The sequence below is a fragment of the Arachis stenosperma genome, chromosome 6 (assembly GCF_014773155.1).
Source record: "Arachis stenosperma cultivar V10309 chromosome 6, arast.V10309.gnm1.PFL2, whole genome shotgun sequence".
Taxonomy (NCBI): domain Eukaryota; kingdom Viridiplantae; phylum Streptophyta; class Magnoliopsida; order Fabales; family Fabaceae; genus Arachis; species Arachis stenosperma.
Window position 1 is genome coordinate 20,992,235 of NC_080382.1, and position 27,194 is coordinate 21,019,428.

General features: G+C 32.1%; 1 protein-coding gene across 1 annotated transcript; it reads left to right on the forward strand.

Annotated features, from left to right (window-relative positions):
- Window positions 1-7,817: 7,817 nt before the first annotated feature.
- On the forward strand, window positions 7,818-9,672 carry LOC130933858 (AAA-ATPase At3g50940-like). The gene is made up of 3 exons (XM_057863465.1): window positions 7,818-8,490; window positions 8,719-9,032; window positions 9,229-9,672. The coding sequence occupies exons 1-3, from the start codon at window positions 7,818-7,820 to the stop codon at window positions 9,592-9,594; spliced, it is 1,353 nt and encodes a 450-aa protein (XP_057719448.1). The 3' UTR covers window positions 9,595-9,672.
- The last annotated feature ends 17,522 nt before the right edge of the window (window positions 9,673-27,194 follow it).

A 27,194-nucleotide genomic window follows, 5' to 3' on the forward strand; every position in this document is an offset into this window, starting at 1 on the left:
GACAGCATATTAAGATTTCAATAACTTCAGTTTGATGATGATGTTCTTCCTCCTCACTTAATGTTGTTGTAATACTATAATCCAAAAATGAAGGTCAAAACTATTTGTAATTTGAGGTTCTACTTTCGATTTTTTGCTTTTTAATTTATTTTCCATGGATTATTAATTATTATTGGAATTTAATTTTAACACGCTGATAGTATAAATAAATTTTATGTGCATCTAGTTACATATTATCATATTAGTACTTGTTTGGCCACCATTAAATCGATAAAAAAATATTTTTTTTAATGAAAAAGGATCATTTTTTTTAGTTTTTAGTGTGTTTGTCAAATTTTTAATAGTAAAAGTAAAAATACTAGAAATATAAAAAAAATAAAAACATCTTTTTGAGAAGCTACAATTTATATCTTTTTTTTAAATATTTAAAAAAAAAGATGTTTTTCACATAATAAATAAACAAAAAAGTATATTTATCTTATTTTAATTAAACATAATTTATAAATAAAAATATATTTTTATATGAGATATTTAAATATAAATATTTTTATTTTTGTAAAAAAATTTTTTAAAATATATTTTTTAAATGGTACCCAAACAAATTCTTAATAAAAGTAACCATTTTTATAATTTAAATATAAATGATTATTTAAAAGAACGAACATAATTGAATGGTTATATAAAATGATTTGTATATCAAAATTAATTCTTATTATTGTCTCATGAAATTTTATGTTTCATCTATTAGAGTTAGAAGTACAATTCGTAAGGATTAGTAAGAGAAATATTTGCTTGCTAAACTGAGGCAAACTCTTTTTAATTAATTGAGATGAATGATTTTCTCTCATCTTATTAATTTATAACAGAAAAGCTTTGCATACAAGCCAAATGGCTTGTATGCTTTACAAGTTAATTAACGAATAAAAACTCAAAATACGTTGCAAAGGTGGTTACGTCTCATACACACGCTATATAAAGATCCCGCGTATATATAACTATCAAATTTAAAAGATTTGTTTCCTTCTTCGTTCTCCTTATTTCTAGATTTGCTCGTTCACCTTATTTCCTTCTTCGTTCTTCTTCTCGTTCTTCTTCTTCTCGTTCTTCTCTCTCTGTAACTCCAGTTTCGTTTTCTATTCGATTTTTTGTTTTCTGAAATCAAAGTTTGAACTCGTTTTAAAGATAATGGATGATTCAACCTCAGATTGTCAGCTAAATCATGGCGAAGTGGATTATGAATTTGAATCTAACGAAGTTCCTGAGGTTTGATTTACATACGATTACTCTGAATTTTGTTGCAGTAATTTGTATAGCATTGTGTAGCTGAATAATTCGTGAACATTGACTGTGAAACTAACGCGTGAACATAAATCTGTGGATTGAATCTAATGTATTAGTTTTGATTGATTATCTGGAATTTATAGCAGACGCTCGGGTGTAGATCAGAACTTTTTGGGTGTATTTTTGCGGGAAGTGTGTGTGTATTTACAGTTTATGGGTTTTTCTGTTATTTTAGCTGAGTTGTTGTCGTTCGGGTGTATTATATCAAACATGATTGGGTGTGTTTTTAGTTTTTGACATGGTGTATTATGCAGCATGTGTATTTACAGTTTATTATTTTTTTTGTTATTTTAGCTGAGTTGTTGTCGTTCGGGTATATTATATCAGACATGATTGGGTGCATTTTTATTTTTTGTCATGGTGTATTCTGCAGTCTGTGTATTTACAGTTTATGGTTTGCTTCTTGCCCTCTCTTTCTCCTTCTTTATTTACGTGCTTTTCTCTCTGTTTTCTTTCTTCATTATTCTCGATTTCCATTGTTTTTTGACATCAAACTCTGAAATCATTTTTGAAGAAGAAGAAGCAGCAGAAGATAAGGAGGAGAAAGAGAAAGAGTTCTGAATTATGCATAAGGTGTACTTCAACGAATTTTGGGTGTATTTCTTAAATCCTTTGGGTGTAGTTTTTGTAATCCTTTGGGTGTATTTCTATAATCGTGGGTGTATTTCTGTAATCGTTTGAGTGTATTTCTGTAATCGTTTGGGTGTATTTCTGAAGTTCTATTATCTTCAAATTTGGCAAGAAACTCGTTTTCATGGAGGAAGAAGAAGAAGAGTCGTTTATAATGCATGGTGAGTAGCGCGCTTTGGAAACAGGAAGTGGTTGAATAACGTGTGTTTATTTACTCTTGAATGTGGGAGTGTAATGCATATTTTTTGTTGGGATTGTACCAACTTTTAAGACTTGTAAGTCAAAAAGACTTGTATGTGTAGCAGACCTCATTCAGTTAAACCTCTTTGATGCTGGATCAGTGGTGCATTCAAATTCTAGCCAATATCAAGGACGTGTTATGAATTATCAGTTCAGGGTACCAGCAGCAGCGGATAACTTTTTGGGTGTATAGTTACAGAATATGGGTGTAAAAGAACTGTTCTTTTTAGTACGCGTGTGCAAGGAGTATGGGCTGAGAACTTGTATGACTTGTAAGGCCTTTTTACTTGTATGTGTAGCAGGCCCGTAATTATAATTACAAAAATCATAAAATAATCTTGATTTTTATATTAATGTGCAAGCAAAAATGTTTTAGGAGATAAATGATTGAAAAATATAAAACATTATTTTTTATGCGTCCAGAATAAAAATCAATTTCATAATGTCATTTAATATAAACTAATATATACCAAGATAATTATCTTAATATACAAAATGTTATAAATTGTTCATTATAATAAAGTAGAGTTTTTTATTTTTATTTATTTATTTTTCCAAAAATAGTAAGTCTAAATAATTATTATTTTGTCTAGAGGATATTTGGGAAGGAAAAGTAAGACATACATATAATCTAAACTTGAATAAGACGAAAAAAAAAATTTCACTAAGCTGTTGACTTTTGAATTTTTATTAAATAATAGTGCAAACAAATTTTTAATGCTACTACAATAAAAATTTAATAAGTAGGGTCGTCTATTCAAATCTTGTCTTTATATATAGTTATTTATTTATTGATCATAGAACTAAGATTTGTGATAGAATAGTCTAAAGGAAAAAAATTAACTAAAGTATCAATTCAATTTTATAATTTTAACTATGTCATTTATTTAATTGTTAAAAAAATAAGCTTAATAATTTCGTCCAAATAAAAATGTCGATGATGTTAACAACTCACAAGTAAATAACCACCAAGTGTAGTTACTCAAAAAAAATATTTAAATAAAGATGTCAAAAATATCTTTTTATAAAAATATTTTGTATAAAAATATAATTTATTTATTTGATCATATTTTAAATAAAAAAAATATCAAAATTTAATCCTATAATTCATCATCTAAAAAAAATATATAAAAACAATTATAAAATTTTCAATACGACTAAGTATTTTTTAAAAACGATTCTTTATTCAGCCTTTTTATTACAATAATTTAAAAAATATAAACAAACACATCTAAATAGATTTAATATCTTTTTAAAATTAAATACACATCTAAAATACAAACTAAATAAAATTAAAATTTAAAATTTCTGTTTTAGTTTTATTATTTTTGTTATTAACAGATTATCATTTAAATACACGTCTAAAAATATAAATACAGTCAAATTGAAGATTTTAATTTTAAAATTTAAAAATAAATCTTAAGAGTTTTAATGAACTCACACTACAGATACAGTCAAATTGAAGATTTTAATTTTAAAATTTAAAAATAAATCTTAAGAGTTTTAATGAACTCACACTACAGAAAAATCCTTAAAAGAGATCATAAATCTTCCAATCTAACCGTCATTCTCATAGAGCTGCACGCCGTCCATGAGATTCTTCGTCCACGCCGCCTTCCTCCTCGACACCGCCTTCCGCTTCGGCGCCGCCGCGTCATCCCCAGCGCCGTTCGTCCGCTTCACTGTTCCTCTGCAACACCGTCGTTGTAACACCCTAACTTTTAGCACGTCATGATCGAACTAAAAGTAAGGCGTTACTAGCCCATTTTCCTTTATTATCTATTTAATATTGAGCCTTTACGTTGGTATCGCATTTCAGTTTTTAAGAAAATTTCAGAAAATAGATTTTAGTAATTAAAATCACATAACAAAATATCTTCAAATAATAATAATCACATAAGAGAACTCTATAAAAACAACAGGAATCACAAATAAATCTACTAATTGTCTGCAGTTTCTTATTGAATCTCCGAACCTGTGTCACTGAAAGGGTGGAAAATTTGGGGTGAGAACAAACCACACGTTCTCAGTAGGGAATAAGAATGCCGTAAAAATAATGAAATAACGTGCAAATAATTAACGTTACCCAATAAAACTTTATTTCTATCAGACCCTTTCAAAATACTCTTGGTTTTACTTTAGCTAACTAATTACCTCTTTTTAACATCTCTAAACTCAAAACAAATTTTAAATATAAAACTAGTTACATTACCCGTCTCTCAGCCACATAGTTAATCTTCAGTCAAATGCCAATTCGTAATCACTTTAATACATTCACAAACAAATAGTACAAGTAAGAGATTCAATTCAATGTGCAAGCAAGTCGCAACAAGGCAAACAGCACAATCACAAAGTAATAAGACAAGCAAGCGCAATCAAATGCAAATGTGCAAACAACATGATGCATGTCGATCTCTAATGCAGGTCATGAGCTCATGTGTCGGTTGCCTACCCGCTCCCGACATTACCCAGACACGAGTCCCAGATATGGTTTTCCAAATGTATACAGTGTGCTTATAAGTCGTACGGCTAGGCCACATATAGTGTGACTTTCCAAATCAATAAGCGTACATCTGAAAAACAGTTTTCAGTGTGTGGGCGTCCCCACTTTACATTTGGCACTAAGACCCAAACAATGTCACATATGCTCTCCTGTGGCAGACAATCTCTTTAAGTTAATATATTCTTTAAATCCTTGTTCTCTGCTCTCCTGTGACAGAAATTCCTTTTCTTAAAAAACGAGTTCAAAACAATACTTAAAACAAAACCTCTCATTACAAAATTGGATTTAAAACATTATATTTTTCTTAATAAATCGAGTTTAAAATAGAATACACCTTTTTTCAACTAAATAAATCTTACATAATTTAATTTTCCAAAACCAAATCTTTTAAAATAATTTTTCAAATAAAACCTCAGATTTTATAAAATTTCGACAGCATTTTCTCTAAAATTCGAACTAAACCACCCTTACGGTTCCTATTCCTCAACAATTCACCAGCCTTTTTCTCAACAATTCTCAAGTCAACAAAATTCTTAATAATAAAAAAAACAGTCACAAATAAACCGTCATCACAATAAATTCAGACCGAGCACAAATCTAAATCAATTCAACGCTCAATACAATATCATCCAATCAAATTAACATATCCAGTAACCTATAATTTCTCAAACAAGCTTGCAACAATATCCACCATCATTAAGTAAATCTCAATTCCACAATAATCACATTTTCACAACCTCAATCCAAGCTTAATTCCACCATTTAATCTCACATAACAACCAAACTAGTCACATTCTCAGCAATAATTCATACTCAATAACATTACTATTATTATATATATATATATATATATATATATATATATATATATATTTGCAATTATCCAATTAACTTTGTAGGCATTCTAAATTAAAATGATTAGCTTTAAAAATAAATCCCCTACTTTAATTGTCGAACCCATAAACTAAACGTCTTAAAGAAACCATTTTCTTTCGGCTCGCATCCAACGGCAGCTGTAACCACAGCTTTATTCACTCCACTATCTCCGTACGAAATCAAAATACTCGAAACTCCGGAGAAGCTTTTTGACCGAGCTGTCGAAGAAGAAATCGTCCGGAATCGTTTGTGTCCCTTAGAATTTCAGTTAGTCGAACTCAAGGGAAACGGGAGCTACGTCACCATCAGCTTTCACCAAATAAAAATGACGTCAACGTGTAAAGAAGGAAGATACGAACACTTTTATCGAATTAGATTTTTTTTATTGGAATTACGAATTTAAAGAAATTGAAATAGAAAGGTACAAGGGTTCTAAATTGAAATAGAAAGGTACAAAGGTTCCACGGTTTTCTCTCTCACTCTCGGTCACTATCTTCTCACCGTACAAGAAAATGAAATCCCAAGAAGCTAGATGATGATGATTAATGTGATAAGAAAGGGTTAGGTGTCATGGTTATTAAATGGAAAGGAAACATGTGTAATTATATATATATATATATATGTATGTATGATTAGCAAGCCACGTTTGGCTTTAACTTCTTCCAATCCCTCTAAGCTTCGGTCATATATATAAGCCTTATTTAGTTCTTTCTTTCTTACTTTTTATTTTCTTAGTGAAACCATTGAAGATAATAATTCTTTTATTTTTTTTGAAATATCTTATTATAATAATAAAAATAATTTAAAAAGTTTAATAAATTTTAAACTCAAAATATCATAAAATTTAATTTAATTATTTTTAGGATAGTTCTCTTTAAATAAAATAATAAATTATTGTTTAATTTTTTTTAAAAATTCGAGTGTTATAGTCGTCCGTTCCGCTTGTCTTTAGCATCGCCTTCCTCTTTGTTGCTTAGTCCGCAGTCTCGTTTCGTCCTACTTCTTGTCGCATTCGTTCTCATTAGCGTGCTAATTTTTCTGTTGGAAGTGGACCTCAGGTATTTTTGATGTGTTTAAGAGAAAGCGATTCATAGTTAACCGTGTGTATATTCAATCACATTGATTTTGCATGCCATGTACAACATCCTAATTTACATTGGAGAATGATTTAGGTAGAAGAACAACTTAAAAAATCACAATTTTTAAATTGTCAACACTGTTATATCTACAATTACGGTCCATTGCAAGCTAAGGGTTTAAATTTTTTATTTATAATTTTGAATGTGTTTTAGAAATATTTTGTATATCACTTCATAATTTTAGATGTGTTATAATTGTTTTTTAATGTTTAAATTTAAATTTTATATTTATGATTTTGAATGTGTTTCAAAAATATTTTTTGTATAAGTTAATAATTTTAGATGTGTTAGATTCGCGGTAAATATCCGCATTCGATCCGAAAAATGCGAATACGATCCGCTCTGCACCCTTTGCGGATTGGATCGCCGATATCTGCTTTACATTCGTATATTCGATCCGCAGATTCGCAGATCCGCACAATAATAATTAAAAATAAATAAATATAAATATTTGGTATTATATTTATTTGTTTGTATGTTTTAGTTAGTAATTATTATTCATATATTGTATTATTTTATTTTTATTATTTAAAAAAAATTTGATTAAAAATATTTTAAGAATAAATAAATTTAAAAATGTGAAAGAAATATTTTTATTGAACTTTTTAGTTTTTACATAAAAATGATTAAAGAAAAAATGTTCAATTAAGCAGATATATCTAATATTCGATCCGACACTAAAAAATACGGATATTATATCGTCCAATCCAATTTAATAAAAACTATTCAACTATATCTAATCCGATTCAATCTAAGTATATCCTATGTACAAGTAGCACTTTCCTGAAATCTTCCTTAGAATATCCAAAAAAAAAATGAGCTCCAAGTGTGTCGACATCAAAATCAAATGAAATTGTCAACCTTATATAAAGTTTCCTATCTATTTGCCAATTATTACGTGGCGCCAGCTAACTTATTCCTTCTTCTAGATACATCACTAAAGGCCAACTTTTTATACAAGCAAAACAAATAGTAGTAAATATATTTTTTAATTAAAATAAATAAATAAATAAATATATCTAAAACTTTCTAAAACCCTCCTAAAACCACAAGCTCCATATTTAAGTTTTCATGGCATAGCCACCACCATGTGGCCACCTTCACAAGAGACCATCTCTTCTACCAAAGCCGCCCTCTCCGTCGCTCCCTCTCTTGCTGCCACGGCAGTTCTCCTCCGGTCGATCGCCACCGACCTAATCCCGGAATCCCTCTACAATGGTGTCCAGTCCAATCTTTACAAGGTAAGCAACCATCTCTCCTCCAAACTCACCATCATCATTGAAGAACATAATGGCCTCGCTGGGAACCAAATGTTCGCGGCCGCAAACGTTTACTTGGGGTCCAAGTTATCCCCTCCAATGAAAAAATTAAAGGTTTACAAGCCCCAAAAGGAAGAGAATTTACAAGTTTGCATGGACAAGGATCAAGAGTTATGTGATTACTACAAAAATGTGAAACTCAAGTGGGTGCTTGTTTCTATGATCAACAACAATGTTAGTAGTAACAACCTTAACAAAAAGCGTGATCATAGTGTTTCCTATGAAGTTCGTTACTTTGAAGTAACATTTCACAAGAAACATTTGGACATGGTTTTGGGTTCTTACTTTCCTTACATTCTTCAAAAGGCTAAGGACATTGAAGAAGAGAAGAAGACGGTGAAGCTTCACACCATTGATTATAATGGAACAGATTATTGGAACTCTATTGTTCTTAATCACCCTTCAACTTTTGATTCTATAGCAATGGAGCCAGAGATAAAAGGTATGATACAACTATCTTTAATACCTTAAATTAGTCTCTCAAATTTTTTTGTCCTACATTTTAATATCTAAAAATTTTAGTTATCAAATTAGTCCATAAATTTTTATCTCCAGAATGAGACTGATTTGTTTAACAAAATAAAATGTGTTACTTTGGATATTATTATCAGAAATATGACTAATCTAATTCGAAAAACGATGTAGTAATAAGTTTGTATTGTATTATTAGGAATCTTGTTGGAAGATTTGAACTTGTTTTTGGGGAGGAAAGAATATTATAAGAGAGTTGGGAAGGCTTGGAAAAGAGGGTACCTTTTGTACGGACCACCAGGAACTGGGAAATCAAGCTTGATAGCTGCCATGGCTAACTATCTAAGGTTTGATATATATGACTTGGATTTGAAAGAAGTGCAATGCAATTCAGATCTTAGGAGGTTATTGATTGGGACAGGAAGCAAGTCAATTTTGGTCATTGAAGACATTGATTGCTCTGTTCAATTGCACAATAGGGAAGATGCTCATGGAACCAATGATGATGATAAGGTAAACTTTTTTTTTTTATATTCAAATATAACATTTGAATCCCACTTTGTTTAAAATTCCTCACTTTTGGCACCTTATATATCATTAAAATGTGATTCCTTATTCTACCGAAGCATGCAAATTGCAAAACATAAGCATCATGTGATGAAATTTTATGATTTTAATTATGTATGCATATATGTTTGTTCTAATTAAGGTTACTCTGTCGGGGCTACTAAATTTCATTGATGGATTGTGGTCAAGTTGTGGAGAAGAAAGAATAGTGATATGCACAACAAATCACAAAGAACGTCTTGACCCTGCATTGTTGAGACCTGGTAGAATGGACTTGCACATTCACATGTCATATTGCTCTTTCACTGCTTTCAAGACACTGGCTTCTAACTACCTAAGAATTCATAACAATCATCATCCTATGTTTGATGACATACAAGGTTTGTTGGACAAGGTTAATGCAACACCTGCTGAGGTTGCAGGAGAGTTGATGAAGAGTGAAAATGTAGATATTGCACTCAAAGGCCTCATCAACTTCCTCCAAAGCAAGCACAAAACTTCCAAGTAATTATAGTTACTAAACTCAAACCTGTGATTACCTCAGGAAAGTTAACATGTTATTGATAAAGCAAAACAATGGCTATAGCATGACCTCTTTAGCATGAATTTTCCTCTCTTTTTTTTTTTTAATTTTCTATATATAATTTCTTTATTAGACACAGGATTAAGTTTGCTTAATTTGACTTCTCTGAAATGAGATTTGCAAAGTAAAAATTTGATTTATTATCTTTAGATTATTTTTATAACACTCAAATAAGGTTTAATTACTCTGTTGGTTCCTATAGTTTCATGAAATTTTCAATTAGGTTCCTATACTTTTTTTCTTTTTAATTGAATCCCTACACTAATTTTTTTTCAATTAAGTCATTTTTAGTAGTAATTGGCTTAATTTTATAGAGACCCAACTAAAAAAAATTAGTATAAAGACCTAAATAATAAAAAAAAGAGTGTAGGGACCCAATTAAAAAAAAAATTAGTACAAGGACTCAATTAAAAGAAAAAAAATATAGGGACCTAATTAAAAATTTCACAAAATTATAGGAACTAACAGAATAGTTAAACCCTCAAATAACAGTTTATAATTTAAGAGTAGTTATTTTTCTCTTTAAATCTATTTATCTCAGAAGAGATAAATCCAATTTTACTTACGAAAATATAAAAATTGATTGAAATTTAAGGTTATGAACACATCTTACTTAATCATTAAATATTAAAAATTTGTGTATCAAAGAAATACTTTGTATTTAACTTGCCGCACATTAAAAAAATCAGTCACTTATATAGTATATATATTAATATAAAATATACACATTAAAATTAGATAAAACAATACATTTATTTATGTACATATATAATAACTAATTTTTAATGTACAGGTAACCTTTTTACAATCCTTTACTATCATGTTTAAATTTCTAATATATTCAATGTGATTTGATTGGCAAAATCTGTATGTAAAAAATGTTTTAAGATATATCTATACAGCCAGTGACGGATCTAGAAAATTTTGGTAGTGGGGACAAAATTTATATCACATCATAATTATTTTTATAATAAAAATAATATATGTATATAAAAAATTAAATATTAAATTATTTATTAATTATTATATATATGTGTATAAATATATGTATTGTTTAACTTATTTTTAATGTGTATTTTATATTTTAATATATATTTTATACAAATAATTATTTTTTATGTACATATAACATAATTATTGTTATGATTATATTTTATTATTGTAAAATATGATTAGCTTTCAAAATATCTAATATATAAATTACAATACTAAAATAGTAATTTAAATAATAATATATAATTTAAATTTCTATTATTTTAGATTTTATATTTTAAAAAATTAAATAATTTTTCTGTTAACTACCATCAAAATTTCTCTCTTTTTGTATATATTACTAAATAATTATTTAAAAATTCACTTCCTAACACAATTAGAAGTCGACTCTTATTTATATTTATAGTTAAAAAAGTTCTTTCAATTAATACAGTTGCTATGCAAAAATTAAAGCTAATTTGAAAAGAAGATAAATAATATTTTTTTGAGTTGATTTTTAAAAAAGAACACTAATTTTGTTTAAATTTGAAAATTGATCATTCTAAGTTTTAACGAATTTCTAATATAAAAATTTTAAATTGACGATTAAGTACCAAAAATTGAGTAAAAATTTATTGTGGGGTCAAATTTAATAATCTAATAGGGGCAAATAAATATTATTATTATATACTACTAAAAAAAATTCCAAATTGTAGTGGGTGCGCTTGCCCCCACAACAATGTATGTAAAACCGTCCCTGTATACAGCGGAAATTGAAATATAATATTAATAAATTTGAAATATCACTTATCAACTTATTAATCAATACTCAAATTCATCATCGTGAAGCGTTATAGAAGAGAGAGAGAAAGAGAGATAAGTAGCCATTCATATAAAATTCCAGCATAATAGAATTTTATGCTGATGAGAATCCTTTATTACCTTGACATGACATGTTATTGAAAATCAATAAACTAGCACATAATTTCTATCTTTAAGAAGAAAAAACTATCATATGCTAATAATTTTTTCTTTTAAAGAAAAATGAATCCATCTTACATTGGTCTAAGTCTAGCTAGTGTGTAAAACACTCTAATTTCCTTTCATATTTTATCATGTAGAATCACATAATTTGGTCATTTTGCATTCCTCACACCCTTATGCAAGGGACAGGGAGAGAATGAAAAATGTGTTTAGCTTCTGCCTATCATGCTTCAATAAAACGAAGATACGTTGATAATCATGGCATGCCAAAAATCAATAACTAAAAGGAAGATAGCATCAAGTATTCTAACCTGTGGAGCCAAATGTATTTTGAGTTTTGGCCTGCTTCTCCTTCCATGCAACATCAACGGTCTTGTCAACCATTGGAACATACTCAGATAAACCACTAGCATGGCTATTGTTTTTCAGATTTTTATATAGGGTTGATAATGGATAGGAATAGGATGGGATTAATTTTTTTGTTAATATTCTACCTTACTCTATTCACAAGTTAAAATTTTTTTAATTCTAATCCTACTTATATCTTAAAGTTTTAAACCCTACCCTATCCTACCCTATCCTATTTTATCTACAGAAAAAATAAATATTTTAAGCAAATATAACATTCAATAGTTCAAATTTTATATATATTAATAAAATAAAAAATAAAAAATTAAATTCAAATTAAAATTAAAAATAATAAAATTTTAAAAAAATCTAATATAAAATTATAAATAATATGATCATCAAGTTCTTAATAAAATTAAAATAACATAAACAAAGATAAATATCTTATAACATTTCTTCTAATTCCAAGTTCTTACAACATTACTCTTCTATCAGTTAAGAAAATGTATCATCATCATCATCATATTCCAAGTTCTTACTTATTCTAAGTAATTGTATGAAGGAGGTTGTGGGTTCAACTCTCACCTCCTTCACTATCTTTATAATTTTTAAAACATAAGTATTATATATTAGGAGTGCAGGTAGGATATAATAGGATAGGGTACACCCTAAACCCGCAACGTACCCTACCCTACCCGCAAACAAATTCGGACTGCTCTTTATCCTATCAGCAGCCGGTCGGGTAGCCTATCTTATCCGAACGGGTTAGAGCGGGTTGAATACCCGTGAGTAAAGTATGTATTGCCAGCCCTACTTCTATATATAAATATGACAGAATAAAATTGTAAAAATAACCTTTTTTTTTCACTTTTGCTATTTTTTTATTTTTCTTTGTTTTTTTCTCTTTACGTATAATTTTGTTTTGTGTTAACTTTATTTATTTAATGATAAATTATACTCATGTTAATTTTATCATATAATAGACTATTTTTTATGTATTTTAATTTGTATAGTTACTATTGATTTTACTATTTTCGTGTTCTCGAATTATTTTTTTTTAATAATAGCCAAACGTGGTGGCTAAAAGACTAAAGCAGCAACATTATTCCTCAGCATTATTATTATTAATATAAACTTCATTATTTCTTTTCTAGCATTCTTTAATATGAGCTTATTTTTTATTCTTTATTATTATTAATGTCTTTATTTTTTTTCTCTAATTATAAATCTTCTTATAATAATTCTTAGATACAATATTTTTTTGTCTGATAGTTTTTTCCTTGTTTTTTTGTCAAAAATAATATATATAGAAGGAAAAAAAATATACAAATTAAGTTTTAAAATTCAAATTCAAATAAGATGTGCAAAGGATAATTATTGAATTGAGATCTAGAATTTGTTTTGGTATATTTGAACTTTTGTATTATTATTATTAAAAATTTTAAATACTATTATAAAATTCTAGATATTTTTTTATCTTATTATTCTTAAATTATACATTATACAATATATTTGAAGAGTTTTATTTTCTTCAAAATAAGTGAATCATTATATATACTTTTTTGAATACAAAGAGATAATAAATTTGGAGTGAGTAACAAAATTGATTATATAATAAAATATAAATTTTTAGAATCTCTACACAATTGACAAATTTTTAATTTCAATACATTTCTACTCTACTTTTTATCTTATATTTGATTTCTTTTTATAAATTTTTTTATTTTATTAATTATTTATGATTGTAATAATTCATCACAATTTTTTTTTAATTTGTCAATCGTAAAATAGAATGACTCAACCAAAAAGTTTAAAAAATGTTGATTACTAACAAAATAAAAAGTATGGATTGTGCTTTAATTATATTATCAAAATATAAATTGAGACTATTTATAATTAGTTTTTTACTATTAATTGTGGTTACTAATTACATATTTTTTAAATTATAAAATCTATTATCCTAAACTTAAATTATAATAAGATAAAAAGTAAAACGATATAAAATAATTTAATTTAGTATCTTGCTAAGAGTATAATTTAGTACAAAGTATTAAATAGAATTATTAATTTAGTTTAAATTAAAAAGATAAAAAATTAAGTTTGTTATTATTCAAAAATTTTTTACTATATCAAATAATATATTTATTGGTTTCTATTTTATTGTGAAAATTATCTAGATCATAATACTAATAGTATATCATAGAGTTGTTATTATTAATATATTAACCGTATTTTAGTGTTTATTATTTATATATTTAAAAATTATATTTGAGAATTATTTATTTAGTTTCATAATAAATAATATTTTTAAATTTAAATAATTTATTAATTAATTTATATTTATTATACCATATATTCAATAATTTATTAAAGAGGTTAATACCAAATCGGTACCCGAAAGATTTTAACGCTGACAAAATGGTATCTGACTTCTACTATTGACAAAATAGTCCCTAAAAAATTTTAAAATTTGACAAGCGTGTCCTCGAACTCGCCGGAGCAAATCTCCGGCAAGCACAATGCTAACGTGGCCGCCGTGACTTGGCAAACCACCCCCAAACCCTAATCCCTCCTCTCCATCGCAGCTCCCCTTCCCTCTCCCTCTCCAATGCACACTCCCCCCTCCCTCTCCATCGCAACCCCCTACCCAATGCACACTCCCTCCCCATCGCAGCCCCCTTCCCTCTCCCTCCCCATTGTAGCCCCCCTCTCCAACGCACACTACCTCATTCCCTCTTCCTCCTTAATTGCAGCAGCAAAAGTATCAATAACAGCAGAAACAACACTATCAGAACCCAAAACAGAACCAATAGAAGAACCTGCACATTCAAAACTTAACCTTGCTTGTTCTTTCTTCTCTCTTTTTTTTCGTTCCTTCCTTCTCTTATCGAAGGACCATAACAATAACAATATCCATTCACACACATAGATATTTACACAAACACATAACCTACATATAATATAAAGAGGAAAAGAGAAAAAGGCTGAGGGGCTGAAGAGATGTGGCTATTCCAAGCGTTGTTGTCACTCCGATGGTGGTGGCAATGGTCCTTGATAGTGCTCTTGCCGTTGAAGTTACAATTGCTGTTGAGGTTGTTGCTGCGATAGAAAGGAGAGCAAAGTGTGCATTGGGGTTGCTGCTGTTGTTGTTGCTTGTTGTTGTTGTTGCTGTTGATGTTGAGGTGGTTGTTGCTGCGAGTGGTAGTGGAGGGAGGGAGGGGGAATGTGCATTGTGAAGGGGGTGCGATGGGGAGGGAGAGGGAAGAGGGCTGCAATGGAGAGAGAGTGTGCATTGGGTAGGGGGAGGGTTGCGATGGAGAGAGAGAGAGAGAGGGAGAGGGGGGTTGCGATGGAGAGGGAGAGGAAGGGGGAGTATGCGTTGGGGAGGGAGGGATTAGGGTTTGGGTGTGGTTTGCCAAGTCACGGAGGCCACGTTAGCATTGTGCTTGCCGGAGATTTGCTTCGACGAGCTCGAGGACACGCTTGTCAAATTTTAAAATCTTTTAGGGACTATTTTGTCAATAGTAAAAGTCAGATACCATTTTGTCAGCGTCAGAATCTTTCGGGTACCGATTTGGTATTTACCTCTTTATTAAAAAAGAATATTAATATAATGAATAAAAAAATAATTTGAAAAAGATATTGTTTAAAGAATAAAGACAAATAAACTCCTAACCAATTTGAATTTAGAGACTGTTGAATTAAGAAATTAAGTAAATTAATTAGTAATGACAAACATTATTTTTGGTAAGATAAATAATTAGTGTGGATTATTGATAATTTCATATTACTAATTATTTATAAAATGTTGCAGGCCAAAATTTGAATTATAGCCCAAATGGAATGGAAAATAAAACAAGGCTGATGGGTTAATGACATAAACAAAGCCCAAAAGAAAACAAAGCTGAGGAATCAAACGGGCCAAGCAAATTACAACCCGATCCAAGCCCGAGTTGATATTCAGCAAGCAAATTCCCTCTCACTTGCTTTCACCAACTCAACGTTCCCTTCTCTCTGGCCATGTCAAATCACAAAACTCAGAAAAGTAAGAAAGAGAAAGAGAAAGTTTCTTCCCTAAGGTGATCATCAAAGAAACAAGAAAGAGAAAGTTCAAGCTTGAAGCTCAGAAGTCTAATCAACCATTTCAAACCAAATCAAGCTTAGGTTAAAGGTAACCCATTTCCTTTTACAAGCAACACACTTTCTTCTCTTCATCTTCAACTCTCTGCCACTCCGTTTTGAGCTATATGGAAAAGAGGATTTATGTTCTTCTCTGCTGTAAATCCACGGTCTCAAACATGTCTTAGGGACCAAGTTGGTTTTCAAGGGTTCAGATTCGGTTTACCATCGGAAGACTTTTGTGGTTGCTGTTTTATAACTTTCGGTCAAGATGGAGAAGTCAGAAGTAAAGTTTCTACTCTGAGGTTTCATGAGAAAAAGTGAGACAGTGGGTTGGTGAAGCTCAAAGCTCAAGGAATTGTCCTAGGGTGAGCAACCAAGGAACATGCAAGGAGATAAAAATAAGCTTTCTGCTCATTCAGAAGTAAGGAGAGAAAATCAGAGAGCTTGGTGTGTTGTGTTTTGAGAAGAAGTTTCTCTACTTGGATAATGCTTTCTTTCAAAGAAGCATTCAGCCAACACTGAAGAACTGAATCTGAGATTTGCAAATCTGATTTAGCACATAGCAAAGAGGCTGTTGATGAAGTCAATTTTCTTCATATTTTACAGATTGTAATGTACTTTTCTAAATTTATATTTCTGTAATTTCTTGAGTGAAAAGGCATATTGAGAGAGCTCAAGTAAAAGTTATGAGTGGAAAAAGACTGAGTGATACACTTGAGAGAAAAGCCTAGAGTTATTTTGTGATTTCTTTAGGTATGTCTATGTCTTGTATCTTGTACTTGTGAGGTATCCCTTTCTTAGTTGGGTTAGCACTAAAAGTGAAGAGTTAGGTATTAGCATAGCCAATATCAAGTTAGGTTAGAACTTGAGTGTGAAAGGATTGTGTCAATCCTGTGGAATTGGTGTATGTAATACTTTTAACTATAGTGGAAATTCCTCCATTATTGTGGAAGAGACTGGACGTAGGTTGCATAACACAAGGCAACCGAACCAGGATATATGCTGGTGTTAGCTTTTCTATTCTCTACTGTGTTCTGTTTTCTGATATTCATGAGACAAAAATAAATTGTCTCATAAATTTTTACTGCCGAGTACAAACAGAAGCAGAATTGAAAGTTTCTTTAAAAGGGTCACAACTGCAACTGAAAAGGAAGGCATAGATTCAACCCCCTTTCTCTAAGCCTACAACAACCTTCAATTGGTATCAGGAGCTAAGATCTCAAGATTCAAGCTTAACCGCTTGGAGCAAAGATCCAATGGCGAACAATTTGGGCACAACCACAGTTGCCTACACCCTCACTGAAGGCCAGTCAAACAACCGGCCATCTTTCTTCAACGGGAAGAACTATGCCTACTGGAAAGAGAGGATAAGGATCTTCATCCAATCCATTGACTACAACATATGGAAGATTGTTGTAAGCGGTCCCAAGATCCCAACAAAAATAAGTGCTGATGGAGTGGTGACTCTAAAAGAAGAAGCTGAATGGAATGAAGATGATAAGAAGAAAATTGAGCTGAATGCTAAAGCAATCAACCTTCTTCACTGTGTTATCAGCTTTGAAGAGTACCGGAAGGTGTCTAGATGCAAGACAGCCAAAGAAATCTGGGAAAAACCCCAGGTTACACACGAAGCCACTAAACAAGTCAAAGAAACGAGGATTGATATGCTACGAAAAGAGTACGAGATGTTTAACATGATGGATGGAGAAAGCATTGATGAAGCGTTTGAGAGATTCTCAATCATAATCAACAACCTTGATGCTATGGGTACAAACTATGCAGAATAAACTTTGGTGAGAAAACTCCTTAGAAGCCTCACAAAAGAATGAGAAACCACTGCCATTGTCCTAACCAAGAGCAACAACCTAAACCCCATAACCTATGATGAGTTGAGAGGAAAACTCCTTACCTATGAAACCACACACACAAACACCGACTCAAAGAAAAAGGGAATAGCCCTCAAGTCAAAAGTAGAACCAAAAGAGAGTGAGTCTAGTGATGGTATTTCAGATGATGAACTCTTATTTTTTGCTAGGAGATTTAGAAGGATGATGAAGAACAACGGCAAGTACAAGGGTTCAAGCTCAAAGGAACACAAGATGGACTTAAGTAAGGTGACATGTCATCATTGCAAGGAGGCTGAACACTTCAAGCTAAACTGTCCAAAACTCAAGAAGGAGGACAAAGGAAAGAAGGAAAGGAAAAGAGTGCTCATGGCAGCTTGGGAGGATCTCGAGAACGACTCCAATGAGGAAGAAAACTCTGAAGGTGAAGACAAAGACTGCTTCATGGCTGGAAACAACAATCTTGATGAGGTAAATTATTATGATTTGACCATTGATGATTTACATGCCATTATTGATGATCTTACCTTAAACACCTCAAAACTGCTTGACAAGTACAATGAATGTAGATCTGAAAGAGATGTGTTAAGTGCTGAAAATGATTTTTTAAAAGAAAAAGTGAAGGAAACTGAATGTGCTTTGAACATTATTGAAGAAAACAAATTTCTAAAATCTGAACTTGAAAAAATAAAAGGAAAGCATATTGTGGATCCTTCTCATGAGTTAATTGCTGAAAATGAAAGATTAAATGATATAATTAAAAGACTAAATGGTGACTTAGCAAAATTTGCTCAAAGTTCTAGTAACTTGGACAAATTACTTGCAAGCCAAAGACCATTATTTGAAAAAATTGGTTTAGGTTATATAGCCAAGAAAAGTGAAGTTTTTAATGATTCCTCTATAAAATTTGTGGCTTCTTCATCAAATACAAAAACCACATCTAACAAATCTAGTATTGGGTATGTTCCCACACTTGAGGAGAAATTTGATGAAGTTCATACAAGTGAAACTGAGCCTTTACCAAGAACCGAACCTACTTCAAACAGGCCAGGTTTGGGATTCAACTCGAAAAATGAGGTAGCTTTCAAGAAACCACCTTTTTACAACAAAACCTCATTTTCGAAAAATCCAAAGGTTTTCAAAAATTCTGGTGAAAATGCTTTTGCAAAGAGATACACCTCTTCCAAAAACCAGAAAATTTCAAACATTTGATTATTTCCAGCATGGTAGCTCATCAAATTTTCAGCAACATGCATCAGAAAATCAATGTTTTAATTGCAAAAAATTTGGTCACTCATATGCACAATGTTTCATTGAAAAGAGAGTTGTGTGGAAACCAAATTTATAATGTTGTTTGTGATTTCAATGCACTTGGGCAACCAAGATGGATTAACTTCAAAGGATCTAAATTAATTTGGATACCTAAGGCTACTTGAAACTCTTCATGCAGATTTGCCTAGCATTCAAGAATAAAAAGGACATGTGGTACATGGATAGTGGATACTCAAGGCACATGACTGGAAGGTCAACTTATTTCATCAAACTAAACAAGTATGATGGAGGTTTTGTGACCTTTGGAGATGATGGTAAAGGTAAAATTATTGCTGTTGGAAAAGTAGGTAATGAACAATCTACTTTCATTGATGATGTATTTTTGGTATGTAGTTTGAAACACAATCTTTTGAGTATAAGTCAGTTGTGTGATTTAGGATATTTAGCGACTTTCAAAAAACTTGAATGCTGTGTTGTTGATGAGAAAACAAATGAAGTGCTTTTTGTTGCCAAGCATTTTAATAATGTGTATGGACTTACTCTTGATGAACTAAAGGATCAAAATGTAGCTTGTTTTCATTCTAAAGAATCTGAAAAGTAGTTATGACACAAAAGATTGGGCCATACAAGTATGTTTCAAATAAACAAACTTGTAAAGAAAGAATTAGTAAGATGTCTTCCTTTGATAAAGTTTGACAAAGACATCACTTGTGATGCTTGCCAAATGAGAAAACAAACAAAAAGTTCTTTTAAACCAAAGGAAGACATCTCTACTAAAAGAACACTTGAGTTGCTACACATTGATTTATTTGGTCCAACAAGAACTCAAAGCCTAGGTGGTAAATATTATGGTTTAGTGATTGTGGATGACTATACTAGGTTTGGTTGGGTTTTATTTCTTGCACACAAAAATGAAGCCTTTTTGGCCTTTGAACCTTTTTGCGAGAAAAATTCAAAATGAAAAGGATTTAAAAATCTCTTCTATAAGAAGTGATCATGGAACTGAATTTGAAAACAATTTATTTGAATCCTTTTGTGAGGAATTTGGAATATCTCACAACTTCTCTTGTCCAAGGACACCACAACAAAATGGTGTTGTGGAAAGAAGAAATAGAAGCATACAAGAAATGACAAGAGCTATGCTTTGTGAGAGCAATGTTCCAAAATTTCTTTGGGCTGAAGCGGTTAACACAGCTTGCCACATTTTGAATAGAACAATCATAAGAAAATTTTTGAAGAAAATCCCTTATGAACTTTGGAAAGGTTACCCACCAAACTTAGAATACTTGCACATCTTTGGATGCAAATGTTTTGTTTTAAATAACAAGGATAATTTGGGTAAATTTGATCCAAAGGCGTATGAGTGTTTGGTTGTAGGATATTCCACAACTAGTAAAGCATATAGAGTTTATCATCAAGATGCTAGAATTATTGAGGAGTCTATACATGTTACATTCTGTGATACTAACTTGGTGCAAAGCATTTTGGAAGATTGTGATGCACGAAATCAAGCTCAAAAGGACGTTGAAACTGTGCAACATCAAGAAAATGGAAATTCTGTTCAACTTGAACCAGAAACTGCAGTTGATGAAAATTCGAGAGACAATTCCATTTTGTCTCAGAATCTGAAGAAAATCCTGAAGCCAGCAGCACCCAGAATCCATTAGTTCCTGAATCTACCTCCAAGTCCACCAGACCTCGTGAATGGAAATTTTTGAAGAATTACCTTGAGGAATTTGTTATTGGGGACGTCTCTCATGGGGTTAGAACTCGATCATTAACTAGGAAGGCCAATGAAGAGACAAACATTGTCCTTCTCTCTCAAATGGAGCCTCAGAATGTCAAAGAAGCCCTTAGTGACCCCTCTTGGATTAAAGCAATAGAGGATGAGCTTTTTGAGTTTGAGAAGAACCAAGTGTGGACTTTGGTTCCTAGGCCAAGTAGAAAGAAAGTGATTGACACTAAGTGGATATTTCGGAACAAGTTAGGAGAAGATGACAGCATTGCAAGAAACAAAGCAAGGCTAGTGGCACAAGGATATGACCAAGAAGAAGGAATAGACTTTGATGAATCCTTTGCCCCTGTTGTTCGAATGGAAGCCATAAGACTTCTATTAGCTTATGCTGCATTTTGTTATTTTAAATTATATCAAATTGATGTGAAATGCGCATTTTTTAACGGTGTGATAGATAGAGAAGTGTATGTGGAGCAGCCACCTGGTTTTGAAAATAAAGAGCATTCTAATCATGTTTTCAAATTATCCAAAGTTCTCTATGCTTTAAGACAAGCTCCTAGAGCTTGGTATGAGAGACTTGGCTCTTTTCTTTTGAAAAATGGTTTTCAAAGAGACACCACAGACACAACTCTATTTATCAAGAATTCTAATGATTCTTTTATTCTAGTCCAAATATATGTTGATGACATTATTTTTGGATCAGCTAATGAATCCCTTTGTTCTGAATTTGGAAAACTCATGACAAGTGAATTTGACATGAGTATGATGGGTGAACCTAATTTTTTCCTTGGGCTGCAAATTAAACAAACTAAAAATGGTATTTTCATTCATCAAGAGAAGTATGCCAAGGAATTAGTCAAGAAATTTGGTATGGAAAATGCCAAACCTATGGGAACTCCCATGCACCCTAATTCAAAATTAGATAAGGGAGAAACTGAGAAAGATGTAGATGAGACTAGGTATAGAGGAATGATTGGTTCTCTTATGTACTTAACTTCCTCTAGACCCGATATTGTGCAAAGTGTTGTATTGTGTTCAAGGTTCCAATCCAAACCAAAAGAGTCACATCTTTCTGCAGTTAAAAGGATTATTAGATATGTTCATGGCACATCCAATTTTGGTCTTTGGTATTCTAAGATTGATGATTTTTCTGCAGTTGGTTATTATGATGCAGATTTTGTCGGTGATAGAGTTGATAGAATGAGCACTTCAGGCTTATGTTGCTTCCTTGGAAAGTCCTTAAATATTTGGTCAAGTAAGAAGCAACCAACAGTGGCCTTGTCCACTGCAAAGGCTGAGTATATAGCTGCTTCTTCTTGTTGTTCTCAGCTTTTATGGTTAAAAACACAGCTTGCTGATTACAAGTTAAATGCTGAAAATATTCCCTTATTGTGTGATAATATGAGTGCCATTAATATTTTCAAAAATCCAATTTTGCACTCCAGGACTAAACATATTGAAGTGAAATTTCATTCAATAAGAGAACATATTTAAAAAGGGGATATTAGCATTCATTTTGTTAAATCAGAAGAGCAATTGGCAGATATTTTCACTAAACCACTGTTGAGGACAGATTCTGCATGTTTAGGACTAGTCTAGGTATTTTAAGTTATGATTCTTTGTTTGAAAGTTGCTGATGTGTTTGTTGGAGTTTTTGTCTCATAAACAGGCATGAGACAATTCTGGGCAGGTGATGAACGTTACCTTTAATCAGTGTGTTCTAGGCTTGCTTCAAGTGATAGTTGATCTGGGCCAACCTAAAAAATTCATATCATGGGTGGTCCTATATGTTTCCTTAAATCCAACCATCTCTGGGCCCAAATATGAATGTTACATTTTTGTTTGATTATTTTTTTGTTGGCCTGTGAGTTTAAATTTTTTGAAAAGGGTTTTCGTTTAATGTTTTCTGGTCCAAAAGGTTTTCACTCTGATTTATTTTTTTCAAAAAGGGTTTTCAAAATTTAAAATTAATTTCCTGTTTTAGTTTAAAATCAAACAAAATCTTTCTTTTATGAGGTCATGTCTTTTCAAGTCTTTTCAAAAGATGATGCAGTTGCATGGTTTGTGAAAAACTTCCTTGGGTACGGTTACCAACACTCCCTCTCTTCCCTCCATTAACTTCTCTTCAACTCCTCGGTTTCCTCCACTACCTTTACCGCTTCTCTTTCCTCAAAAGCCTTAACCTAACCAAATGAGGAAGAAAGTTCTTGCTAAAAGGCCTCTTCGAGAGAAAGTGTACAAGCTTCCCACAAAACCTTCAACTCGCTCCCAAGACCGAACTTTCACTTCATCTCCTTCTCCTCCTACCTCTCCTCCTCGGTGTGATCTAATGGCTCGAACAAAAAATCCTTCTAGGATTACACCTTCCGCTAAGTAGACACCGCCGCAGAAAGAGCCTCCATCCAAGCCTGGTTCATCGAAGCCTAGTTCATCAAAAGGAAAATGACCAGCCGCGCCTGAACCTGCTTCTGAGCCCCCTCAACCTAAGTCGAGGTCTGTCCCATTGCGCTCCCAGAGAGGTAAAACTCGAGTTCCTCTTAAGACTGTTAAAGAACCAGACGTTGGCCCATTTGATCACAAATCTCACTTCTTGACCTCACATTCAAACTATAACCCTTTTAGATCCAAATCTGTCATGAACAATGATTTTTTCGATGGAGTTATTATGTACCGTATCCTGTGTCCCTCTTTTCTTGCTGATTTGCCAACTTTGAAAAGAAAAGGTTTTCTTTTTATTGAAAATTTAGAATTTCTGGACTGGCATCATCTCTTTTCTATCAAAGAGCCTGTTTATCCTCTTTTGGTTAAAGAGTTTTATGCTAACATGACTTATCATGAAGGCAGTATTCACTCTTATGTTAAGGGCAGAGACATTATTTGAAATGATGAAACAATTAGTGATTCTTTGAAGTACACTGATGTTGGGCCGTGTGCTTACACTTCTGTTAAGTGGGATGAAGGAGTTGGTATTTCTTACAATGATGCTTTGGCTCATATCTGTGAACATGTTTCCTTGATTGATGGCATCACACCCACTCACAGAGCGCTAGGATATGAACGTGCTCAGTTGCACCGTATTATCAACCACATTATCCTTCCTCAAAGCGGTTCATATCAAAGGGTTTCTTACACAGACACACTTGTTTTATATGCCCTGCTTATCAAAACAGAAATTTCATTTTCATATTTGATGGTTAGATACATATTTCTATTAGAAATATGCCATATGGAATTTTTTATGGTTAGACTCTGTTAGAAGTGAAAAAGACAAAGCACTTCCATATGGCATGTTTCTAACTTGTATTTTTGAGTATTTTGGTGTTGACTTGACCAATGAGGATTATCAAAATAGACATTCATATCTAAAGGGAGGTGGTGCAGTGAAACAGCCCAAAGGACCTACTCGATCTGAGAGGGTGGTCTTAGTGAAACAGCCCAAAGGAATCTCCTGCTCCTTCCACCGAGGGTACTTCCATCTTTACTGGGAAGAAATCCGCTCTGCTAAATGTGGTCAAGGATGTTGTTCAAGAGTTTGTCTCCCAATCTAATCATATGATTGCCATGAGTAAGGAACAAAGGAAGCTGTCTAGCAAGCATGAGGATTTCCTAAGAAAATCAAGGGATCAGTGGCTATGCTCATGACTTTTATTGATAACCTTCAAAAGGATGAAGACCCTACCACTGATGATGAAGAGGAAGCTGGTTCGGAGGGAAATGGTTCTGATGCCTAGAATTTGTCTCATGAAAATTGCTGCTGCTACTGCTCTCTTTTTGTCTCATGAATTCTGTTTCTTTTGCTACTGTTGAACTATTTTTTTGGATGACTGTAATAACTCTAAATACTACTGCACTTTTGGTTGTTTAATTAGTACTTTGAACTGTGCTTTAACTCTTTCCTGCAGGTTTATAAGGAGGTATTTTTGTTGTTCTTGCTTATTTTCTGCCCTTGATGACAAAGGGGGAGTAGCTTTGTGACTTTGTTTAACTGCTGTATTAGAACTTGCTTTCATGATGTGTTGGGCTGATTCTGTAGTGTTGTTAGTTCTACATCCCTTAGACAAGATAAATGTGTGCAGCTCTTTATTATGTTCTCTTTAAGTACAATGTAAATCAGGAACAAAAAGGAAAGAATAAATCCAGGTGGAGCTACTATTGAAAAGGAAAGGGGGAGCAACACAAAAGTGAGTAACACCATTCAAAGGGAAGTTTTCCAACTTTACTAAAATTTAATTCATTTTGGTTATTGCTTAAATATGTTTGTCATCAAGGGGGAGATTGTTGAGTTAAGAAATTAACTAAATTAATTAGTGATGACAAGCATTATTTTTGGCAAGATAAATAATTAGTGTGGATTATTGATAATTGTATATTACTAATTATTTATAAAATATTGCAGGCCAAAATTTGAATTATAGCCCAAATGGAATGGAAAATAAAACAAGGTTGATGGGTTAATGACATAAACAAAGCCCAAAAGAAAACAAAGCTGAGGAATCAAACGGGCCAAGCAAATTACAACCCGATCCAAGCCCGAGTTGATATTCAGCAAGCAAATTCCCTCTCACTTGCTTTCACCAACTCAACGTTCCCTTCTCTCTGGCCATGTCAAATCACAAAACTCAGAAAAGTAAGAAAGAGAAAGAGAAAGCTTCTTCCCTAAAGTGATCATCAAAGAAGCAAGAAAAAGAAAGTCCAAGCTTGAAGCTCAGAAGTCTAATCAACCATTTCAAACCAAATCAAGCTTAGGTTAAAGGTAACCCATTTCCTTTTACTAGCAACACCCTTTCTTCTCTTCATCTTCAACTCTCTGCCACTCCGTTTTAAGCTATATGGAAACGAGGATTTATGTTCTTCTCTACTTTAAATCCACGATCTCAAACATGTCTTGGGGACCAAGTTGGTTTTCAAGGGTTCAGATTTGGTTTACCATCGGAAGACTTTTGTGGTTGCTATTTTATGGCTTTCGGTCAAGATGGAGAAGTTAGAAGCAAAGTTTCTACTCTGAGGTTTAATGAGAAAAAGTGAGACAGTGGGTTGGTGAAGCTCAAGGTTCAAGGAGTTGACCTAGGGTGAGCAACCAAGGAATATGCAAGGAGATAAAAAGAAGCTTTCTGCTCATTCAGAAGTAAGGAGAGAAAACCAGAGAGCTTGGTGAGTTGTGTTTTGAGAAGATGTTCCTCTACTTGGATAATGCTTTCTTTCAAAGAAGCATTCGGCCAACACTGAAGAACTGAATCTGAGATTTGCAAATCTAGTTTAGCATATAGCAAAGAGGCTATTGATGAAGTCAATCTCCTTCATATTTTACAGATTGTAATGTACTTTTCTAAGTTTATCTTTCTGTAATTTCTTGAGTGAAAATGCATATTGAGAGAGCTCAAGTAAAATCCATGAGTGAAAAAAGGCTGAGTGATACACTTGAGAGAAAAGTCTAGAGTTATTTTCTGATTTCTTTAGGTTTGTCTATGTCTTGTATCTTATACCTGTGAGGTATCTTTTTCTTAGTTGGGTTAGCACTAAGAGTGAAGAGTTAGGTATTAGCATAGCCAATATCAAGTTAGGTTAGAACTTGAGTGTGAAAGGATTGTGTCAATCCTGTGGAATTGGTGTATGTAATACTTTTAACTATAGTGGAAATTTCTCCATTGTTGTGGAGGATACTGGACATAGGTTGCATAGCACAAGACAACCGAACCAGGATATATGCTGGTGTTAGCTTTTCTCTTCTCTGTTGTGTTCTATTTTCTGATATTCATCAGATAAAAATAAATTGTCTCATAAATTTTCGTTGCTGAGTACAAACAGAAGCAGAATTGAAAGTTAGTTTAAAAGGGTCACAACTGCAATTGAAAAGGAAGCCATAGATTCAACCCCCCTTCTCTAAGCCTACCACAAACTTCAGAGACAATTAGGCCCTAGCTCATTTCTGATTGTCCACATAAGGACCACCTCAACAAGCATGACGTGACAACTCAGCCTTACACTTGACATGTCAGTATTTTCCGTTCAGAGTTGTCGGAGAAACATCCACAGGGACCACGTTGTGTCACGAAAATAGAGGATAGAGACCGAAGTGGATCGTTTTTATCTTAAGGGATTGCGTTGTCATTATGAGAAATGGATAGGGACTGAGTTGATAGTTCAGTCTTTATTTTATAAGTGGGATCAAGAAAAAAATTAAGAGTAAAAAATCACATTTTATCCCATTAAATAAAATATCAAAATTTAGAAGATTCAAATTAAGAGTA